We start from the raw sequence: 23035 nt of genomic DNA on the forward strand, positions 1-23035 counted from the left end.
CTAAGGACGTCGTCGAAGGGGCGGGGAAACCCGTGTTATGGAAACAAGATGGGCGTCCATCTTTTGTTTCAATAATACGGTCGGGGACGCCCAAATCTCAACATTTAGGTCGACCTTAGAGATGGTCGTCCCCGGTTTTCGGCCATAATGGAAACCGAGGACATCCATCTCAAAAACAACCAAATCCAAGGCATTTGGTCGTGGGAGGAGCCAGCATTCGTAGTGCACTGGTCCACCTGACATGCCAGGACACCAACCGGGCACCCTAGGGAGCACTGCAGTGGACTTCACAAATTGCTCCCAGGTGCTTAGCTCCCTTACCTTCGGTACTGAGCCCCCAAAACCCACTCCCCACAACTGTACACCAGTACCATAGCCCTAAGGGGTGAAGGGGGGCACCTACATGTGGGTACAGTGGGTTTTGGGTGGGTTTTGAAGGGCTCACATTTACCACCACAAGTGTAACAGGTGGTGGGGGGGATGGACCTGGGTCCGCCTGCCTGAAGTGCACTGCACCCACTAAAACTGCAGGGACCTGCATACTGCTGTCATGGAGCTGGGTATGATATTTGAGGCTGGCATAGAGGCTGGAAATTTTTTTTTTTTTTTAGGGTGGGAGGGGGTTGTTGACTACTGGGGGAGTAAGGGGAGGTCATCCCCGATTCCCTCCGGTGGTCATCTGGTCAGTTTGGGCACCTTTTTGAGGCTTGGTCGTGAAAAAAAATGGACCAAGTAAAGTCGCCCTTCTTTTTTCTATTATCGGCTGAGGACGCCCATCTCTTAAGCACGTCCCAGTCCCGCCTCTGCTACGCCCCCGTGAACTTTGGTCATCCCCGTGATGGACTGCAGTTGAGGACGCCCAAAATCGGCTTTCGATTATGCCGATGTGGGCGACCCTGAGAGAAGGACGCCCATCTCCCGATTTGTGTCGGAAGATGGGCACCCTTCTCTTTCGAAAATGCCCCTGACAGTATACTACTTACAATGTCATCACAATACGTAATAGAACTTTTTTTTATTGATAGTGAAGGGTAAAAAAAAAGATGGAACATATAGATAGGTAAGTGAGTTAGAAAGAAATTTATCTCCCTGGAGTGGCTTTTGTAGTTGATCTGCTAGTTTGAAGATACTTGGTCCTGCATTGCCAGGATTCTGGATAAAGAAATGCAGCTGCAGTGCTGGGCAGGTGTAGGAACTTGGAGTTACCAGCTAGGATCACTGACTGTTAGTGGAATTTGGGAGCTTAAAAGCTGTCTCAGTTAGAATGACTAAGGAGTGAAAGCTGAATAATTTGCCTCACGGAGGAACCAGAGTTCATGTTGATCCAGCTTCAGATGGGTGACTTTACAGAGTCCCTGGGCAGGCAGATTTTCTGGTTTTCTGATTTTTTTGGCCTGATGCAGCGAGGGGGGGGAGCAAGATGCTCATTAGGCCATGGCCACTGGATCAATCTCATGTGAGGAGGTGATCTTTTATTTTCTTTTCATTTAAATTTCAAGTCATCATAAACATTACAGGAATCATTACAGAAAATGAATAAACATTCAACAAAAATAAATCGGGTAAAAAAAGTAGGACATATCATCAACTTGTATAAAGGCTATAATAAAGTGTGTGGGGGGGAGACGAGTAGGGAAACTTAGGCCAAGCCGTTTTATATCATGCATAATGGATACAATGTTTTAAGAAACACCACCTTATTTTAGTCAGTCACGTGGAGGGCATAATCGAATGGGGCGCCCAAGGACGTCCCCGCGTAGGGGGGGCACCGGTCCTGCAATCCAGAGGTGGCCAGTTCAAATCCCACTGCTGCTACTTGTGATCCAAAATCCAAATAAATAAATAAAGGAGGTGTCAGAGACATAGCAAAGGCATGGATGTCCTTCTCACAGAAACACCCACATTTTGGACATCCTCAACTGCTGTTGCAGGGACAGAGGCATAGCGAAGGACATACTTCACCTACACTCTAAAAAAAAAAAAAAAGACAAACGTTTTTAAAGATGTTTTTCGGGGTGGGAGGTGGTTAGTGACCACTGGGGAGTCAGGGGAGGTCATTCCCGATTCCCTTCTGTGGTCATCTGGTCATTTAGGGCACATGTTTGTGGCTTGGTCGTAAAAAAGAAAGGACCAAGTAAAGTCGGCCAAGTTTTAATCAGGGATGCCCTTCTTTTTTCCATTATCGCTTGAGGACGCCATCTGTTAGGCATGCCCCAGCCCCATCTTTGCTACGCCTCCGACACGCCCCTGGGAACTTTGGTCGTCCCCGCGACGGGAAGCAGTTGGGGACGCCTAAAAACGGCTTTCGATTATGCTGATTTGGGCAACCCTGAGAGAAGGACGCCCATCTCCCGCTTTGTGTCGAAAGATGGGCGCCCTTCTTTTTCGAAAATAAGCCTGATAGTATTACAAAAATGCCCTCAACATCGAGGTTTGGGTGGGGAGAGGGACCTTATTCCCATTTACTAAACAATACATCTGCTGTTACATTTTAAGATAAAAGTGGCAACCATGGGTTTAAATTCCTAAAGATTTACACCTGGTTTACATGGATGGTTTATTCCATGTATAGGAAAAACTATTTTTGACTAGAAAACATAATATTTTTATAACTAAACTTGGTGCATAAGCTCTATTTTTTAGTCTTTTGTGAGCAGGATGACACCAACAGTGTAGCCTGAGTGGGTATGTCCTTTGCCAAATTATCTGCACTACTGACCATGTCCAAATCCCCCATGTCCTGGATTTTCTACTCGCCTGTCAGAAAGGACATAATACAACTTGGAGACAGATATTATAATCTCTGGAAGGATCTTCAACCCTTTCTAATATGTTTCACAAACAGGTCTCTGGGAGACGGCCACATTTTGTTTATGGGGAGTTAGGAAGTTTAGATTTCTTGCTCTGTTGATCTCCAGCGGTTCCAATCTGCTATATCCCTGCAAAGTTGACACTATAGGCTTGAAAGAGGCTTGGCTACCTGTCCTTTAATCCACCATCCTCCTGTCTTGCTCTCCCAATTTGGCTGCTGCCTTCACATATAAAGGTTTCTGTATTTGGCATAGTACAGAGACAGTTATTGTTTTATCTCAAAATGGTAAGGGTCTGATTTTATAGTTTGACCTCTCGTCAGCATTTGACTTGGTGGATTATGATATTATGCTTTCTGAACTCAGTCATATAGGTATTGACAATATGTTTTGAATTGGTTTAGGGGTTTATTGGTTCCTAGGTCTTATAGGGTAAAACAAAATGGGAAGCTAGTAGAAAAAACCTTGTGGTATACCATGAGGATCACCTTTGTCACCTACGCTATTTAATGTCTTCCTACACTCTTTGGGTTTGGAGCTAACTAGAGAAGGTTATACAACTTTATAGTTATGCTGATAATATTAGTGTTGATTCTGGTACAGTCGTCTATAATTTCTGCATTATCAATTGTTCAAAAATGTTTAACTCAGTTTAGCTCTTGGCGGTTACATTATCAATTGAAGTTAAACACTGATAATAATAACCCTGACCCATTAGTGTACCGTATATTGATGGATCAAACTAGATATATATTATCTCCTGTAATTAAAATATTGGGGATTTATGTTGATCAAAATGTATCCCTTGAATATCAACTTAGTGCCATAGCTAAGAGTGTTTTTTTGCCTTTTGAGGAGTTTAAGACACATAACAAAGTTTCTTGAATTTGAACAATTCAGACTATTGGTACAGGCATTGCTTTTTTCTAAGTTGGACTACTGTATTTGTATTTTTGCAAAAACTTCATTGGCTACCAGTACAATACAGGGCTAAATTTATTTATTTTATTTTATTATTTTATTTGTTACATTTGTATCCCACATTTTACCACCTATTTGCAGGCTCAATGTGGCTTACATAGTACCACATCGGCGTTCACCAGTTCCGGTATGAACAAATACAAGGTGATGTTGTGGTAGACTAAGGTTCATGTGTGACAGATACATTAGGGGATCTTAGAGAGGAAGAGTTAAGTTATGTCCGTTACGAGCTTTGGTTTCGTTGTGTTGCAGATATTTGGGCTTTTATGTTGGATCAGTGGGGTATTCCTTTTTGAACAGGTTTGTTTTTAGTGATTTCCGGAAATTTAGGTGATCATATGTTGTTTTTACGACTTTTGGCAGTGCGTTCCATAGTTGTGCGCTTAAATAGGAAAAGTGGATGCATAAGTTGATTTGTATTTGATTACTTTGCAGCTTGGGTAGTGGAGATTTAGATATGTTCGAGCTGATCCTATTGTGTTTCTGGTTGGCAGGTCTATGATGTCTGTCATGTATCCCGTGGCTTCGCCGTAAATAATTTTATGAACCAGGGTGCAGATTTTGAAAGCAATACGTTCTTTGATTGGGAGTCAGTGCAGTTTTTCTCGGAGGGGTTTGGTGCTTTCAAACTGCGTTTTTCCAAATATAAGCCTGGCTGACATGTCGAATTGGAGGAGAAGTATGCTTTTACCTGTTGCTATTTCCTGCTTGAATTTAGTTAGGAGAGTAATTAATACTGTTTTGGTGCTGTGTAGGGGGTGAAATCCTGATTGTGATTCATGTAGTATTGTGAATTTGTTTATGTAATCATTAAGTTGTTTGGTTACCATGCTTTCCATTAATTTGACTACCATGTCAGACTCTTATGTCTGATCTTCAAGACCCTGAAAGGAAATGGCCCTGAGTACCTGAAAAATAGGATGATCCTCCACACACCGCCAAGAACACTAAGGTCCTCCCATGGACTTTCACCAACCACACCCTCTCCAAAAGACATCACACAATGTGATGCCCAAGCTATCTGTATTTCAGGAAGCAGGTGAAAGCTTGGCTATTCAACCAGGCCTTTACTGGAAGAAGTAACTAACTCGTTAGTCTCACTCACACACACAAGGAGTACACAGGCTGCATATACTGCAGCAGGACATGTTTATCCACTCCTACCCTAGCTGAGATAACATTTAACCATTTCTCTGACCTCATGTGCAACTTTCTTTAAATCAATCACCTGACTTTCTAACTCTTCCTATTTTCTTACCCTTCTATATGTTACATCTTCGCTATCACCTATAATGTTCTACTACGTATTGTGTTAAAATTGTAAATAGTGTACCATGCCATACTTTGTATTGTTTTTGAATATTTTTACTGCTTTGTCTATTGCTCATGTTTGATCTACTCTTACTGTACACCGCCTTGAGTGAATTCCTTCAAAAAGGTGGTAAATAAATCCAAATAAATAAAATAAATTCTCATCTATTTAGGTGCGCCTAGACATGTCACTTGACAGTTGCAAACAATCCAGAACACTGGGAGACATCCAGGTCATGGTCTTCCACAATGGTGCCTTTGGGCCTCATTAAAGTAGCACTATTCTGAAGATGAACTTGTTTTAAAGATAAGAGGCGGAGCCATCACCAGTAATGTTATCCACCACTTTTGAGAGACACTGACCTCTGAATGTCTTTTCTCTTCTGTGCCAGATACATTCTTGTACAGAGCTTCCTGCTCCAGATTTCATTGGCGTCTGTTCTTCTGAGCACTTGGAGTAGTTGATACATGCTGCAACACGGACCTCTCACTCAGGGAACAAAACCTTTGACGAGATCAGCCTATCACATTTGTACAACTAAAGGTTGAGGCAGAGTCATGCCACTGGCATGCAACTGCAGTGAAAACATCCCACTGCTTGTCCACCAGGCCTGTGCTCCAAATTTTGAATAGAAGAAATAGAAGCCCGTTTCTAATCCTCTTCGTGGCAGGAGTAAGCAGAGTTCAGTACCTGTGGAAATCATTGTGCTTGTGATTTTAGGAGATACTTCATGAAATGTACATATGAGAGATTTGCATTCAGTTAAAAACTGGCCCCCTGATATTTGAATTCTGTGGCCAATATTGCTTTAGAACACTGACTATGGCATTTAAATTAATACCTATATGCTTGTTCTGACTATCCAGATAAAGCAGCTGCCAAAACATATCCAGCTACTGTCGATATTCAGCACCAGTCCCAGATAACTATCCGGATAAGTTAGGACAGTGCTTATCTGGGTAGTAGCTGCTTCTACCTGTATAAATACTGCTGAATATTGGGGCCTGTATGTACACAAACCTCTTTGCATATACATTTTGCACATCCATTTTGGGTATCCTAAAAGCTCAAGCATTTTGATATCTGCCAGGACTGCTTAGTGAGTTGAGAAAGAGGAGTAATATATTTAAAACACTTAGGGCCCCTTTTACAAAGCGGCAACAAGCCCAACACGGGCATACCACTCACTATGGAGTGGAGGAGTAGCCTAGTGGTTAGTGCAGTGAACCGTGATCATGGGGAACTGAGTTCAATTCCTACTGCAGCTCCTTGTGACTTAATCCTCCATTGCCCCTGGTACAAAATAAGTACCTGAATATATGTAAACCACTTTGAATGTAGTTGCAAAAACCTCAGAAAGGCAGTATATCAAGTCCCATTTCCCTTACCCTAAAAAGGAAATACCACCAGGCTAATGCAGCAGCCCAGTGGTACTTCCCACCCCCAGCATGCTGTCACATCTGTCACTACAAAAATATATTAATTTATGTAGCACCGGTGTGTACCCAGTGGTAATCGGTTACTGCAGGGATAGTGCAGGAGCCCTTACCGCCACCTCAATGGTGGCGATAAGGGATTCCCCAAAATGGCCGTGCGGCACGTGAAGCACTCACCGCACAGCCATTTCTTTAAAAAAAAAAAGAAAGACCTAACTTTTACCCACTGCGGTAAAAGGGGGGCTCGGTGCACGTCAAAACATTTGCCGTAGTTTGGTAAAAGGGACCCTTAGGCACCAACCTGATATTTTTTTAGAAGCTAGAGGAACGTGTGTGAGGGGAATGGTCAATTTGCTTTCTTTGCCTATTTTGCCTTTTGTTTGTCATTGTCAATTTTGTGTGTTGCTCCCTTTCCTTTTATTTTGACTTTGCTTTTTGGGGGGTTCCCTTTCCTTTTCATCCAGTTACTCTCTTCCCCTTCAGAGACCCTTCCCTTGGATGCATCAGTATGGCTCTGCCACTGGCAGCTGCCATTGCAGTTCTCCCTGGCAGTATTCAGTTGCATCTCTTCCGTTGTGCACCAGGGTTTTTCAAGTCCTTATTCTGTTTCTTGCAAAATTTTGAATGGGAATTTGCTGTGGAATAAATGTTAATATGTGTTGATCTAGTGAAAGGGAATATGGTTGGCAGTTGAGTGTTGAGACACTTTCTGATGAGTTAATAGCCTTTACCTTGCTATTTTTGGCGGGGGTGGGATTGGAAAGGAAGCCTATAAATTGAGACTTGGTTTTGTTTTCTAGTATACCAATTACATTTCTAGGCAAAAAAAAGTCTTTGACAGATCTTTTTAAATCTGTGGGTATAGCTTATTTGTAGGCAGTTCTGGGTTTTTCAAAACTATGGTGAGGCCTACCTGTATAAACTTCTAAGCGGACCGGTAGGACAACTGGCAGTGCAGTATCTCCAAAGAAGCTTCCATTTCAGAAAACAATATAACATTTTCTTCTCTGCTGGGGATATATAATTTAGGTCTGTATGTTTGCTGGGAGCATTCAGAAGTAAGACTGTGTATTTTGTAGACCAAGTTGAAGTGCTCTTTTTAAGACCTAAGCCTTAAACTGTAGAATACATGGTGAGGACATTTTGTGGAAAATTCATTTCTTGTTTCCTTTGTTTATATGGCTTTTTTGAGGTTGGTGTGACTACTCTGTCCTGTATCTGTCAGAACAGCAGGAGAATTCTGTATGTTTTCAGTACTAGAGAGTTTTTAGATAAAGAAATATTTTAGATCTAGGCCTCCATGGCAACTCTTAGAGCCACATGGGATTTTTATCACATAATTGTTTTTACAGCTGAAAGGAATGACCCTACACAGGGCCTTGGGAGGTTTGTCTAGCTTAACCTCACGCCGCCCACAAATTTCTCACTGGTACCCTGTAAACCTTAGCTATGGGATTTGCATAGAAAATAGTGGGAAATCTATGGAATGGGTAAATGTTTAAAAAGAAAAAAAAAAGGATTGAAGTACAGTTCATAGAGGAGTGTCACATAAGTTACATCTTCCTGTTTTTGGTGCCAGAAAAACTTCAGTTCTCCTTGCCACTGTCTTTTATCAAGGGGCTGTAATATATTTATCATATTATTGGAGAGAAGGCTTTTTCCTCACTTCTGAAAGAGTGAAATAAATGAAGCTAAAATAAGAAAGTATGCATTTTATGACTGTGGCTTTAAAGACAGAAATGCAGTTTGATTTCATGCAGTATTTGCTCAAAAAGTTGAAATGGCTGGTTAATCTGGCCTTTTGTTCCCATTTCAACACTGACCTATTTTAAAGAAAAGAAGCAAGAACTTACTTGTATCCTTCATGGGTTGTGTACTTAAAAGCAATTTTGGAGCCTTGCTTCCTTAGTATAGCATTCTGGTTTCCATATTGGCCCTGAAGAATCCTGGAATCAGTAGGCTGTGATTCTTTTAATGGCACAGTCTATAATTATCCTAAGATGCTGTTATAGGTAAGCCCTGCTTTTCCATACACAGAGAAAGAAACTTCTGAAAAGAGAGCCTATGCAATTGGTTTGGGACACATATAATCAAAGGATCAGTCACCAGTTTTATTTCCTGTCCTGCTAGACACAGTGCCTTGGAAAAGTTTTCACATCTCTGTACATTTTTTACATTCTACTGCCTGAAAATTTACTTCAAATGCTTTAAGTATGTGGGTTTGGGTTTAATTCAGTGATCTACACAACACTCTACACTTTCAATGTGAAGGAACAATTACTGAAATTGTCACAGATTAGATGGCACAAGTCTTGACTGAATATTTGGTGGAAACACCTTTGTAGCAATAGCAGCCATGAGTCATTTAGGGATAAGTATCTACTAACTTTGAACGGTGGGTAGTGGTGTTATTTTCCCATTCTTTTTGGTAACATAGCTTGAGCACTTGCAGGTTGACTGAGGATTGCAAGGCTTTTCTATTGGATTCAGTTCTAGGCTTTCACTGAGCTACTTGAGAAAACTCCATTACTGGGTTTGAGATCATTGTCCTGCTTAAAAGTAAATCTTCTGGCAGACTTGGAACAGCTTTTCCTTCAGAATTTGCCTGTACTTAGCATCATCCACCTTTCCTTGATTTCACAAGCTTTCTTGCCTGTGCTGCTGCAAAGCATCTGACAGCATAATGCCGCCACCACCACAGTGCTTTACTCTGGGGATGGAGATAGCAGGGCAATGTGCTCTTTTTACACCACACACACACATCGTGTAGTATTGAGATCAAAATGTTCTGCTTTTATGTCCTCAAACCACAGTCTTTTTCTCAGATGAGTGATGTGTCCATGAGTGTTCCTTTGCAAATAGTGTGTGGCACATCATAGGACTTTTCTCCAACAGCGGCTTCTCTCTTGCCACCCTCCCATACAGACCCACGTTTGTGGAGTAATGTTGAAATTACTGAACAGTCAACATTTTGCCCAGGTTCAGCCTGAGACTTCTGTAGTTCTTTCAAAGTATTTTTAGATGCCTCAGCTATAGTCTTTGGAAGGACAGCCTGATTGAGGCAGTGTCTTGTTCGTACCAAATGATGTATGCCTTACTGTGATGCATCTGACACTAAACGTTTCTTAGACTTTCCCCCCAATATGTACTTTTTGAATACCTGTGTCCTGAAGGAAGGTTTTTTTTTATGATTTGTTTGGCATGTTTAGACCTTTGCTTCAATTCACTTCATACAACAAAAATAGTTTGATTCTTCATCCAAGGACATTTGAATCCGCTACTATGATAGGACACAGATTAGCTCTAATTAACCCAGGGACTTTGTTAAGGCAGTTCTTGGAACCAAAACTAATTTGCATTTGCTGTGGTAAGAAGGATGTGAAGAAATTTAATCCAGACTCTTTGGTTTCTTACTCCTAATTACTTTTTGAATATTTCTATAATTGTTCTTTTCATGCTTAACATGTAGAGAATGTGTGGCTCAGTGAAACAGATTCCTAATTGAATGCCTTCTGAATTATATTTTCTAGACAACAGGAGGTGAAAAATACACAAGGGTGTGAAGACTTATAAAAAGTACTGTAGATAGGCTAGAGGCATCCAAGATGGATACACCAAAAACTGAAAAAATGTATACCCTAAATGAGAAACATGGGAATTTAAATCTCCTTTTACAAAGCCACGGTAAAGATTCCCAGCATGGCAAATGCGACAAAGCCCTTTCAATTCCTATGGGTTTCGTCGCATTTGCCATGCAGAAATCACTACCACGGCTTCATTAAAAAAAGCCCTTAAGTTCTTATGTACTCCCAACACGGTTCATTATGTTGACTCTAATGATTCACAAAAGCAGAAAAATCAAACACCCCACCCACCTCGCACCCTCCTTCACCCCAAAAAAACCTCCACCCAAATTATCAAAAAACATCAGCCTAAAAAAAAAAAATCCTTCCCACAGCAAAAAGATAATGGGGTAAGAATTTTTCCTCTTTCAAGGCCTCCTTCATATTATTCTTTGAAGGAAAAGCCTCTAATGGAAGGAAATAGACCTTTTATTAAATACCTGAAAAATATTAATCTTGAAGAAGCAAAGTTTCTCCAATGAAAATGAAGTTTTAGAACTAAGAGTCTCACAATATGAAGCTGCAAGGGGGCAAATTTTCATGGAAAGTGTGACGATGGCGTGGAACACCCTCTGGAGGAAGTGACAGAAAAAAGAATGGAATAAATAATTAAGGGGTCCGTTTACTAAGGTGCGCTAAAAAATGGCCTGCAGTAGGGTAGACGCGTGTTTTGGGCGCACAGAATTATTTTCCAGCGCACCTATAAAAATGTCTTTTTTTTCAAAATTTTGCCGAAAATGGACTTGCAGCAAAATGAAAATTGTTGCGTGTCCATTTTGGGTGTGAAACCTTACCGCCAGCCATTGACTTAGCGGTAAGGTCTCACGCAGTAACCGTGCGGTATTTGACCTACGCGCATCAAATGCCACTTAACGTGCATAGCTGATACACGCCAGAAATTAAAAAATACTTTTCAAATGCACGTCAAAATTGAAACTGTCGCAAGGGCCACATGGTAAACGGGCAGTAATTCCAATTGGGTGCGCGTAGGTGCTGATGAGGTTTAGTAAAAAGGCCCCTAATACAGAGGAGATTTCTAGTGCATGAGGATAATAATGAAATACTGGGTTAAATTGCACAGAGGAGAAGGTAGAGCCTAAATCAGCAATGATATGGACTGTGTTGAGCTCCCAGGAAATCATGGGTAACCTGCATACAGCAGCAGATAGAATCAAATTACTGTTAATTTGGGCTATATCGGATTTGCAAGAAAACATTGCAGTAACCTGCACGGAGATGCAGTTACAACCCCTAAAAGACAGTGATACAATTTGAGAGGTGAGGTGACATAAATGGGGAAAAGTGAAAGGAGTGTTGTATTCCATTGTGGGCAAGTTGCTGTGGGGCAGACCAGGTGGGTCATTTGGCTCAAGTGCTGTCATTTACTAAGTAAACAGCTGTTTTGCAAAGAAATACTATGCTGACTGATCATGCATTTTGTTTAATGGGTTCTTTCTCTCTCCTCCCCCCCCCCCCCCCCCCCCCCCCATTTGGTGTCTTGTCATTTAGGAGCTTTTTCATATCTCCACCAAGGTGAACCACAAGAAGAGCATTGAGACGGAAGCTGCATTCCTAGCTCCAGAAAATGGCTATGGACACCATGTCTCGACAATCAATTACCTCTCCTTTTTTTAATCATAACTCTTCCATTTGTATTGCATTCGGTGTATGGGTTTTGATGAGATCATGGTATCAGATATTGGAATTTTGTTTTTTGTGTAAATCATGAAGTATGAGAAACTATACGGGACTCTGAGCCTTGCTATAGAGAATTACAGTTGGACAAGAAAACAAAGTACCATAAATCAGTTAACAGATGAGCATAAAGTGAGTTTCATACTGTGAATTCATATTTACAGACATTTACAGGTGGGCCTTGAGGCCTGTTTCTACCACAACAACGTCTTCCGCTAACCAAATGCAACTGCCCATGTGCCACTGGGAAACTTCCACCTTTCCACTTCCACATCTCCCAATTGCTTCCTTTAACAGTATCATTGCAGAGGCTGAGAGTCCCCTCCCCAACCCCTTCTTTTATTGTTTATTATTTTTGTTTTGTTTTCATTTAGATGTAACATGTCTAGTAGTTAATTTCTTCAACGGTCTGTATATCTCTATATTTTATCCATGTACACTTTGATGTTTAGAAGTAGTTGTTTGAACTGCATTGTTTCCTTGTGGTAAGTGATTGAGATGCTGCCACGGGATATGAGACACTGATGAATGGTGCTATTTTGGAATTTACACATAATGCTCCTTGGCAAGGTAGCGCTGATGGGGAATTATATTTTTATTTCCATGTTCTAAGAAGGTGTTGGTACTTTTGTTCCTGATTGTTGTTCTTTAGATGGGACTGACTCTTTGTTTTCCCTTCTGTCTTCAGTGTGGCTTTCTTAACCAGTATGTGTAGGGTGAGTAGATGCTAACAGAGTAAGTGAGAAAATAGTACATTTTTACCTGGGTAGAAACTGAAATAAGCAATTATCAAAGGGGGAGCAATCTCAAAACTGTAATTTACTTAAACTCTCTCCTTTTGTACCCATACCTACCTACGTCTGACAAAAACAAAAGCAATAATTTTTCAACGGCCTTGCAGATTTTTTTTAAATTATTATTTTTATTCTAGTCAAGAGGGAGGGAGGGGAGTCTGTGGGATGGGACAGGTAACTTCCTTAAATGGGTAAGTTTCCCAAAGTATGGCAGAAATTCAGATTGGTGGGGGAGGGGGCATGAGTAAACTTTAAAAGTTGAAGCATGAATGGGTCTGAAAGTCAAAATATTTTTAGGTTTGTTTTCTGCTAAGATAGTTTTTTACAATTTTGTCCTTGCTCTCGGTGAGCAACATGAAGAAGAAATTAAACACCCAACTGCATTTATCTACTCATGGAATGCTGTTGTGTTGGATACAATCTGAAAGCCCACCTTGATTTTTTTTAAATATATATATATATATATATATACATACATAGATTATATAAAAACTTTGTCTTTAGCTCTTCTTTTACAGGGCAAGCCTTGTTCTGAACTGTTTTAGCTTTTGACTGTTAAATACCAATGCATGTGTTGTACCTCTTAGCTCCCATCTCTCCTTGCTTGTTTTCCTTTGCTGTACACATACATGTGAATGTGTAGAGTATGTGGGTGTTAGTGTGCTGTGTTTTCCTTCCCCTCCCCCTTTTTTTAGTACATAAGAAATATTAAGAGACTCATTTTCAAAGCACATTTACAAAGTTACCTAGGTTCCTGTAAATTGGTAAGTCTGTGTGTTTTGAAAATGAACACCTGTGCTATATATAGAGCACTGAAACAGTATTCATGCAATTGTGGCATTTATGTAGAGTTGCAGGTGTGTACTGCTGGAAATGCAGGCTTTTGTAACCGTGTGATCTTTTAATAATGCACTATAAGTATTCGATGTATTTTAGCAGGATTTGTTCAATAAATAGGCAAGCTCGAAGGGTAACAAAGTTGTCGGTGTGCTTATTCATCTTATGTATTATTTAGTAACTGTGATTTATTAACCGCCTTTGGGGTCCTTTTACTAAACTTCAGTAAAAGGGGGCCAGCGTCTGCGCGTGCTTTTGACATGCTCTGAGGCCCCCTTTTACCGTAGCGGGTAAAAGGCAGGCCATTTTTGGGGAAAAGAAATGGCCGTGCAGTAAGTGAACCACTTACCGCACAGCCATTTCGATGGGGAGCCCTTACCGTCACCCATTGAGAGCTCCCGTGGTAACCGCTGCTCAATTACCAACGGTTAAGTTCTGGTGCTACTGGGGGTGGGAATTACCACCAGACTCCTGTGGTAACCCAGCGGTCATTACGGATGTGGTCGTTACGGATTGGCGCGTGGCAAGCCTGTTGCCAAGTGCGAACACTTTAGTTAAAGGGCCTCTTTATGTGGAGATTTACCCAAGGCAGTGTGCAACAGGCACAGCTTGACAAAATGTGCAATCTTGTTAACAGCATAACAATAGTAAAATGACCAGTTATAAGGCTAAATGCAATCAGTAAGGTCAACTTGGAGACAAGCAAAATGTAACCTAATAAAAGAAGTAACAAGCACATTAAACAATCATACAACAGTCATATGTTAACAGGATAACAAATGATACATCATAATAGAAACATGGAGGAACATTCATAACACAAATATGATACGATATCAACACTATATAAATGATACACCTTTTTAAAAGGCACATGTTAGGGGGAAAGGCAATGGGATTTGATATACTACCATCTTATATTCCAGAGTCCCATCATTTTATTCCTCTCTCATCATACCACATCATCCTGTTCATACCCTTTGTTCCTCTACTAGTAACCCAGCTATCCATCCCCTCTGTTCACGTCTAGAATCTACCAGACAGTCAGCTTTTTTTACAGCATCTTTGCTTTGGAATTCTCTCCCTGCTGAAGTTAGAGCAGAGCTTTCCTATCTCTGATTTTGGTCCTCTTTGAAGGTACATGTATTTTCCATAGCCTTCCCTGGCTTCTATCTAATTTAGCTGAGGTGGCCAGGCAGTGGCACTGCTTCTACTACTGTATATACTCAAATATTACTACTACTATTTAGCATTTCTATAGCGCTACAAGGCGTACGCAGCGCTGCACAAACATAGAAGAAAGACAGTCCCTGCTCAAATATAGAGAACATTTTTCCCCTAAAAAGAGGGGGAACAAATGTTAACTTGAATACAAACAGATGGTTTATACTCAAGTAGTCCTCTCCATCCTTTCCTCAATTCCCCATGGCATCTGGAATTCCTGCCATTCCCTGAGGTTTCCTGCCACAGCTGGCTGTGCCCCCAGCCCCCCAAACTGGAAACTTGCACTCCCATTGAAAAGATGAAGTCCCTTCCTGGCCATACCTTACAGCCCTGGTGGTCCATTGGTGAGCTGGGCAGGAGTGATCCCCCATATGCTCCTGCCCATGTGGTCTCCATACCAAAAATGGCTGCCGTGAGTTCCCGTGGCAGTCTTGCGGCTAGCCATTTTCAGTACGAAGACTGCATAGGCAGGAATATAGGGGGATCGCTCCTGCTCCAGCTCACCACTAGATCATCAGGGCTGTAAGGAGACCTGAGAGAGTAGGGGGGGGAGCTTCAACTATATAATGGGAAGAAGGAAGTGAGTGGGGGGTTCCGGTTCAGGGGGTGAGGAGGCGGAGCTGGCTGCAGCAGGACACCTCAGGGGAGGGAGGGAACAGGAATGCTGGATGCAATGGGAGAGGGAGGGTAAGCTCAAATATAAACCAAGTTTTATTTTTTGATTTAGGTGTAGCCTTTTGGGAGTGAGTTCCAGAGTGGGTAGTAGTAGTAGTGGGGGGACCACTCAAGACAACTTGCAGGCAAGTATCACATCATGCAATTTCTTTTGACTGGGGTACATGTGATAGTGATGTTCCTTTAGAGGAAAAGCCTCAAAGGAGTATAAAGGGCTAACATTCTTTAGGTGCTCTGGCCCATTTTGTCTGAGGGCCTTGAAAATCAGAACTTTAAATTTGGCCCTGCAGGGAACCAGTAGCCCCTGTAGTTGTTGCAACACCACTTGCAGCCCTCTGTCAATCATACTGTTGAATTAGTTGGTGCTGATACAAAGTATGATTTGACCAACATGTTGTGGTTAGACTACTGTAATGCCCTATTGTTATCATGGCATGGACCACTGTGATAAGATTTGTCTTTTCAATATATGAAGAGATTTTGAAATTGCTGCAGGTGATTGCAGCGGTTTTAAAGATTGTTTGAATTTGCAAGATCAAAGTAAGTGATGAATTTAGCAATATTCCAAGATTCTTGACCTGTGAATTTATAAAGTTCATACTTCCCCAAATGGTATTATGAAATGAGATACCTGTTTGCTTATGTTTGGAACCCATGTAATGTTTTATTTGGATTCAGAGTTTGTTGCGGCCCCCCCCCCCCCAATATTCCTGAGTTGGTATTAGTCAATTTACTCAAAGCTGTGGGTAGATCTGGGTCAGTGGGTATGAATAGCTGCATATCACTGGCATAGATTAGGTATATATTGAATAAAATAGGTGACAGTATGGCTCAATGTGGTACCCACAGCTTGGTGCCCAAGGTGGTGATCTGCTATTTTTGAAAAGAACTGCTTGTTGTCTGTAGAACAAATAGGATTTGAACCATGCCACTGTTGTGCCACTGATAACCTGTTTCCAGTAGGCCATGTACACATAATATTGTGGTCCACAGTGTTGAAGGCTTCTGAGAAATCCATCAACACTTGAATTGAGGTGGAAACCCTGTGGCAGATTTCTGTGGAGATAATCAAGCAAGGATACAAGAACTGACTTTGTTCTATACCCAGGTCTGAAGCCAGGTTGACATAGGTCTAGTCAGTTTTCTTTCATTAGCCAGGTGTTGAGTGCAGGCTATAGCAAAGGGATGTTAGATACTGGCTAGTAGTTTTCAAACTTGTCCCGGTTAAGGGAGCTCTGTTTTTCAGTAGGGGGCTCACTAGAGCCCGTTTAAAATATTGGCAGCTGCCCTTCACGAGAGAAGTTAATAATTTTAGTGGCCCCTTCATAGAGGCCTCTGTTTGCTTTGTCAGGGGTAAAGAGGGTAAAATGTTGGCCATAGGCCTTTCAAAAATTGTTTCAAGAGCCTCCTTTGTTTTCTGGTTGAGTCCCAGTTAGCTGTGCATGGAGGGAACAATGGAGTGTTGGAGTCTTGATGGAACTGCCTGTGGGTCCTGATGGGAGACCTTTAATTTTGCTGGTAAAATAGGTGGCAACATTGTGGGTCAGTTGTGACTGGGAAGGCTGGAGTAAACTATTTACTATTTTAAATTGCTCTTTGGTTTAATTTTCAGCCTGTTCAGCTTGCATTGAGGGAAATATTGACCCTCATTTTCAAGCCCTGTTTGCTTTTGAGGTTTGTAAGATTTCTTGCGGGGGAGGGGGTCACATGATGCCACTTGGCTGAGCAGACGCCCATCGACTTTGTTCCGCTATGACTGCATCAAAAATCATTGTATAAACCGGTATGAATCCCCCCTCACCGGCTTGGAATAGCACAGCTGACTAATGGCTCTCCTGAAGAATTGTGGGAGCTATTTGCAGCTCTTTCCATGTGAGTGGAGCTCGACATGTCAACGAAAACCCTGATGCCCAACAAAGAGCGCATGCAGAACGTGAGTCCCAAAATGGTGACGCCACAGCCTAGCCCAAGGAGGTTTAATAACCTCCTTGTCCTAGCCCTCCTGTGGTAACTTTAGAAGAGGAAGCAGCTCAGGAGTTAACCAATCAGCTTACAGCTGTGCTTGACGAATGCCTTTCTAAACTGCAAGCGTCGGTGGATGAAATCAAAGAGAACCTGGAGTGGCAGGGTTTGTGATTGCAGCAAGTTAAGAGAATTCCATGACAGGAGGACCGTGCTGACTTCATTGAAAAATGGCTTTCTAGTCAGCTGGGCCTCCCTCTCCCAGACATTGCCATAAGGGTGGATCATGTACATCACACTGGCGCCATTACAGAAGGCGAGCAGAGGCCAAGGCCCATTCTGGTGAGAGTGCTTAACTACGCTGAGAAAGACAGACTCATGCAGTCATTTCAATCCCATTGACAGGTGGAGTATAAGGGCGCTAAAATACTTCTTTTTCAAGATTACTTGGCCAGAGTCACCGAGCAGCGTAAACAGATGAGCCAACACTACAAGCAACTGTTTGCAAAAGGGATGTGATTTGTGCTGTTGTACGTGCAGGACGTCAGACTAGAATGAAGCCTTGCATGGGATTGGGAAGAAGAGGACCTCGGCTCGGCTGGCGGGGGTTGGGGTCCCCCGCCAGCAAAGGTAGGCGACGGCAGGTTGACGGCGGGAGGGGGGTCAAGAGGGTCGTCGGCAAGGTTGCCCCACTCCTGTTTGTGCTAACTTTAGAATCACTGGCAGCTAAGATAAGATAGGCAGTTAGAGGGCATTGAGGTAGGAAATCAGGAGTACCGCATAAATCTTGTTGCATATGATATGCTCCTGCTCACCAATAATGCTTCCACTACTTTTGCACCTATTATGGAGATCATTCAGGCCATCCTCATTACGCAGCCCTGTTTACGTATGACTGCATGATTTTCCTTTGTCATGGGCCAAGTACTTGGAGGTGTACCTCAGCGCTGACCATGCTTGGCTTTATCGGAAAAATGTCATAGTGAAAATGGAAGCCGCACATCAATTATGTAAGAAATGGAATGATCTACCCATAAATTTTCTGGACCGGGTGGCTTTAGTTAAGATGATATACTGCTATGGATTTGCAGCCTGTCTCACTGACACAGACTACTGAATAATTACTGTGGATTCTTTTGGATTCGTATTAGGTAAATGAGACCTTTATTAGAGGTTCTAAAATCTACAATGATTAAGATATATATAATGATTAAGCTATATACACACAATGATTAGCTATATAACTAAAAAGAAATACCTGTCTATAAATAGTCATTACATCACTGGTCTTTACATCTAAGCAATGCTACGAGTTCCTAGACCAGGAAAAGAAGCAATAATACACTATATACAATCATCACTGGTCCTTACATCATCCAGGCTCTTATCATCAGTTGGGGGGCCCTGTTCACAGTGAAAGCCAGGAGCTTCTTTGACCAGGAAACATGGTTCTCTGCGCAGTTTGTACATTACTCACAGATGAGCTCCCAATTTCACTGAAAGAAACCCCCTTTTTGTAAGACTTGGAACTCCTGTTCAGAGCTAAGGAAAATTACAGAATGCTTGAGAATAGGTAAACAAGCCATACTGTGGGAATGTGGTCACATGTTTCCAAGTCCAGGTGGCCAGTCTGAACTCGAAAACAAGCGCCATCTTCCTCTTCACATACCAAATTAATTAGAGCTGTGTCTTATCTTCTACATTCCAACTTATTTTCACACAAAGTTAAACAGAATTACTTCTAATCAAAAATATAGACCCCCGAGTGCACTGATCGGTCAAGGTAGAGTTGAAAAACAATCTTTAAAATTCACTTCCACTACAGATGGTAATACTGCCCAAACTCCTTTATCCATTACAGATGCTTCCACTCTGGGTGGCTAAAATAGAGGAGGGGTTGTATGGGAGTATGGTGAACTCATTTATATGCTAAAACATCAAACTTCTGGAAACATGCACCCACCCAATTTTTTTCTCTCTTGAAAAGGAGGAAAAAAAGAACCCAGCAGTCAAAGGAAATCGCCTTGGACCAGTCACATCTAATATGACCAATTTAACTCCAAAAAAGCCAAGGCTCCTTATGACTAGTCCCAATAATCAGCCAAAACTCTCCAGTGGACGAGTAGCCTAGTGGTTAGTGCAGTTGACTTTGATTCTGGGGAACTGAGTTCAATTCCCACTGCAGCTCCTTGTGACTCTGGGCAAATCACTTAACCCTCCACTGCCCCTGATACAAAATAAGTACCTGAATATATGTAAACTGCTTTGAATGTAGTTGCAAAACACCTCAGAAAGGCAGTATATCAAGTCCCATTTCCCTTTCCCAATGAATTGTCAATTTTAATTTTCAATCACAATGTTCACTTCCTTCTCTTTCAAGTTTTGAATAAACTATTCTTTCATACTCAGTGCCACTGCAGTACTGAGGACAAACATTCAAAATCCTGAAACATTTTCTGCCTTGAAACTCCTTAACACACAGCATTGTAAAGAAGTACTTAAGCTTCGAGTCCTTGTGATCTCTCATGATCCCTTTAACTGCTGAGGCCTTTTATCCTCCTTTTCAAGACAGAAAAAATTGTATAAAAATGTTTTTGGTGAAAAATTCAGTAATTTTGTCAATATGCTAGTTATTTAGGTGGGTGCATGTTCCCACAATTTTGATGTTTTAACACGGCTACTTTTGTGGAATAGTTCTTTATTGTTTAAGCAATTTTTGCATTTGTTTTTGAACATGTCCAACTCTTGGCGTATCGGCTAAAGCTTTTCAGCAGATGCCGTGGACAGATTATTAAACAGCAACATAGAATTTCAGAGGAGAGGAATAGATGGATCAAAATTTAGTTGGGATTCCTTAGCCAATAAATTTCGTTCGTCCATCAAATTGGAATTGAATAGCGCTGCATTGATAGAATACTGAAAATTGGAATGCATCCTCCGTGGGATGCAGATTCTGAAGGCTCCTCAAATTTTTTATGATTTTGTCAGCAAGTGGAACATGATTTTAAATAAATGTTCACTTGATCTGATGCTCCTCATTATTGAGATAAGTAAATCAGTTTTGGAAACAGAGAAAAATATTTTGGATGCAGAACTTAAGAAAATAAAGGAGTCTTGTACAGCTAGTATTTTTGATGCCGAATATGAGAGTTTTTGAACCCCAGACATCCAAAGATTCCAGTCCTTTATACTCTACCTGAAGTGCATAAACATCCTGATAAATCTCTTGGGCATCCTATTTTGTCCTCTCTAGGTTCTTTATTAGAACCTTTATCCTCTTTTGTCGATTGTTTTTTGAAACCCCCAGTGACCTTGATACCTTCGTACATTCGAGATACATCACATTTTTTAAATATTCTTTCAGAGGTAGCTAGTCTCGAGAACAGTTGACTATGGTGACTTTAGATATTAAGTCATTGTACACATCAGTTCCTCAGGACCAGGCTCTTGGAGTTGTCTAGGAGGTGTTAGAATTGTGACCAAGACCACATGAAGTGCCCTCACAGTTTCTGGCTTTATGTGGAAATGTTTTTCTTTTTCAAGACCAGTTGTTTTTACAGATTTCTGGGGTCGCGATGGGTGCAACTTTCACCCCACTATTGTGAACTCATTTTTAGCTAAATTTGAACATGATTAGTTAACAGATTCCCCCTTCCAAAGTAAGATTTTACGTTGGTGCAGATTTATTGATGACATCTTTTTATTATGCACAGGGGGTTCACGAGATTTGGATGCTTTCATTAACTGGTTGAATGAGTGGAATTCTGCTTCAGTTCACCTCTACATGTTCTAGAGAATGAATTTATTTTTTGGATGTGGAAGTCACACAGATTGGTACTAAATTTTGTACTAGGGTACACAGAAAATCAATAGATCATAAAACCTATTTAGCATTTGACAGCAGTCATCCAAGATAGTTAAGTCTGCCCTATTCGCAATTTAGTTAATTATTTATTTATTTTATTTTATTTATTTATTTATTAGGTTTTATTTACTGCCTTTTTTAAGGAATTCACTCAAGGCGGTGTACAATAAGAATAAATCAAACATGAGCAATAGACAATTATAGCAGTAAAAATATTCAAATAACAATACAAAGTATGACATGTAGGCACATTTTCGCAAGAGATGGATGTCCAAAAAGTGACATAAATCGGCATTTGGACATCCATCTCACAGAAACGTCCAAATCGGTATAATCGAAACCTCATTTTGGATGTCTTTCTCAGAAGGACGTCCAAATCTCAAGGGGGTGTATTGGAGGCGTGTTCAAGGCGGGACTTGGGTGTTCCTAAGACTTGGACGTCTTTGAACCATAATGGAACAAAGCAAAAACATCCAGCACTAAAACTTGGACGTTTTGAGCTAGACCTGTTTTTGTTACGAATAAGGCATAAAAAGGTGCTCCAAATGACCAGATGACCACTAGAGGGAATCAGGGATGACCTCCCCTTACTCCCCCAGTGGTCACTAACCCCCTCCCACCCCCAAAAAGTGTGTTGAAGAACATTACTTGGCAGCCTCTATGCCAGCCTCAAATGTCATACTCCGGTCCATGACAGCAGCATACAGGTCCCTGGAGTACTTTAGTGCACTTCAGACAGGTGGATCCAGGCCCACACCCCCCCTACCTGTTACACTTGTGCAGGAAACTGTGAGCCTTTCAAAACCCACTGTACCACATATAGGTGCCCCCATCACCCGTAAGGGCTATGGTAGTGGTGTACAGTTGGGGGTAGTGGGTTTGGGGGGCTCAGCAGACAAGATAAGGGAGCTGTGTACCTGGGAGCATTTTATGAAGTCCATTGCAGTGCCCCCTAGGGTGCCCGATTACTGTCCTGGCATGTCAGGAAGACCAGTCTACTAAAAATGCTGGCTTCTCCCACGTCCAAATGGCTTGACTTTGGAAGTTTTAGACTTGGACGTCTTTGTTTTGAAAATGGCCAAAAATCAAAGATTTCCAAATTGCAAAACGTTCAAATCCAAGGATGTCCATGGTATTTTCGAAACACAAAAGATGGACATCCATCTTTTTTGAAAATGACCTTCTCCCCGCCTCGGAATTTGGACATCTTTGTAAAACGTCCAAATTCTGACTTAGACGTTTCTTTTGAAAATGCCCCTCATAGTTTACTACTTAAAAATCAAATAGAATAACACCACATAATTTGCTCTAAATCACAACAGTAACCACAGAGATTATTGATAAACTATATATTAAAAAGAAACCTCACTAACCAGGGGCGCCTACATAGATGGTCTTCCCCTTTAAACGGCTCTTATCACTGGTTTCTATAAATCCTCTTAAACAAACTACAGTGTAAAACAACTCCAAGTGGGAGAAAAAAAAACACTATTGCCAAAAAACAGGGGGAAAAGTTCAAACTGCAAGAATCTGTAGGGTTAATGTCTAGTTGAACTAAGTAACATATTGAAAAATACAAAAAATGCCACTAGTGCACAGGAAAAATTCCTACTTAGCTTCTCCACCCAGGTGGTTGCTGCAACTCATCGATGTCAGCTTTAATCTTCACCCGAGTAAGGCGTCACAAGTAGTAGCACTGAATATGAGAAATAGTTTATTAAAACTTGAAAGAGAAAGAAGTGAACATTGTGACTGAAAATTAAAATTTACAATTCATTGGAGGTTTTTGGCCGATGATTGGTCCTAGTCATATGGAATCTT

The 23035-nt window shown here is 41.3% G+C and overlaps 1 protein-coding gene across 1 annotated transcript in view; it reads left to right on the forward strand.

The window, feature by feature from the left end:
- Window positions 1–13000, forward strand: part of LOC115461897 — a 52144-nt gene extending 39144 nt beyond the window's left edge. Inside the window, exon 6 of the mRNA XM_030191954.1 lies at window positions 11672–13000. Within this exon, the coding sequence (XP_030047814.1) occupies window positions 11672–11797 (126 nt within the window). The 3' untranslated portion in view covers window positions 11798–13000. The remainder of the gene's footprint in view (window positions 1–11671) is intronic.
- Window positions 13001–23035: the final 10035 nt, after the last annotated feature.

The sequence above is a fragment of the Microcaecilia unicolor genome, chromosome 2 (genome assembly GCF_901765095.1).
Source record: "Microcaecilia unicolor chromosome 2, aMicUni1.1, whole genome shotgun sequence".
Lineage (NCBI taxonomy): Eukaryota > Metazoa > Chordata > Amphibia > Gymnophiona > Siphonopidae > Microcaecilia > Microcaecilia unicolor.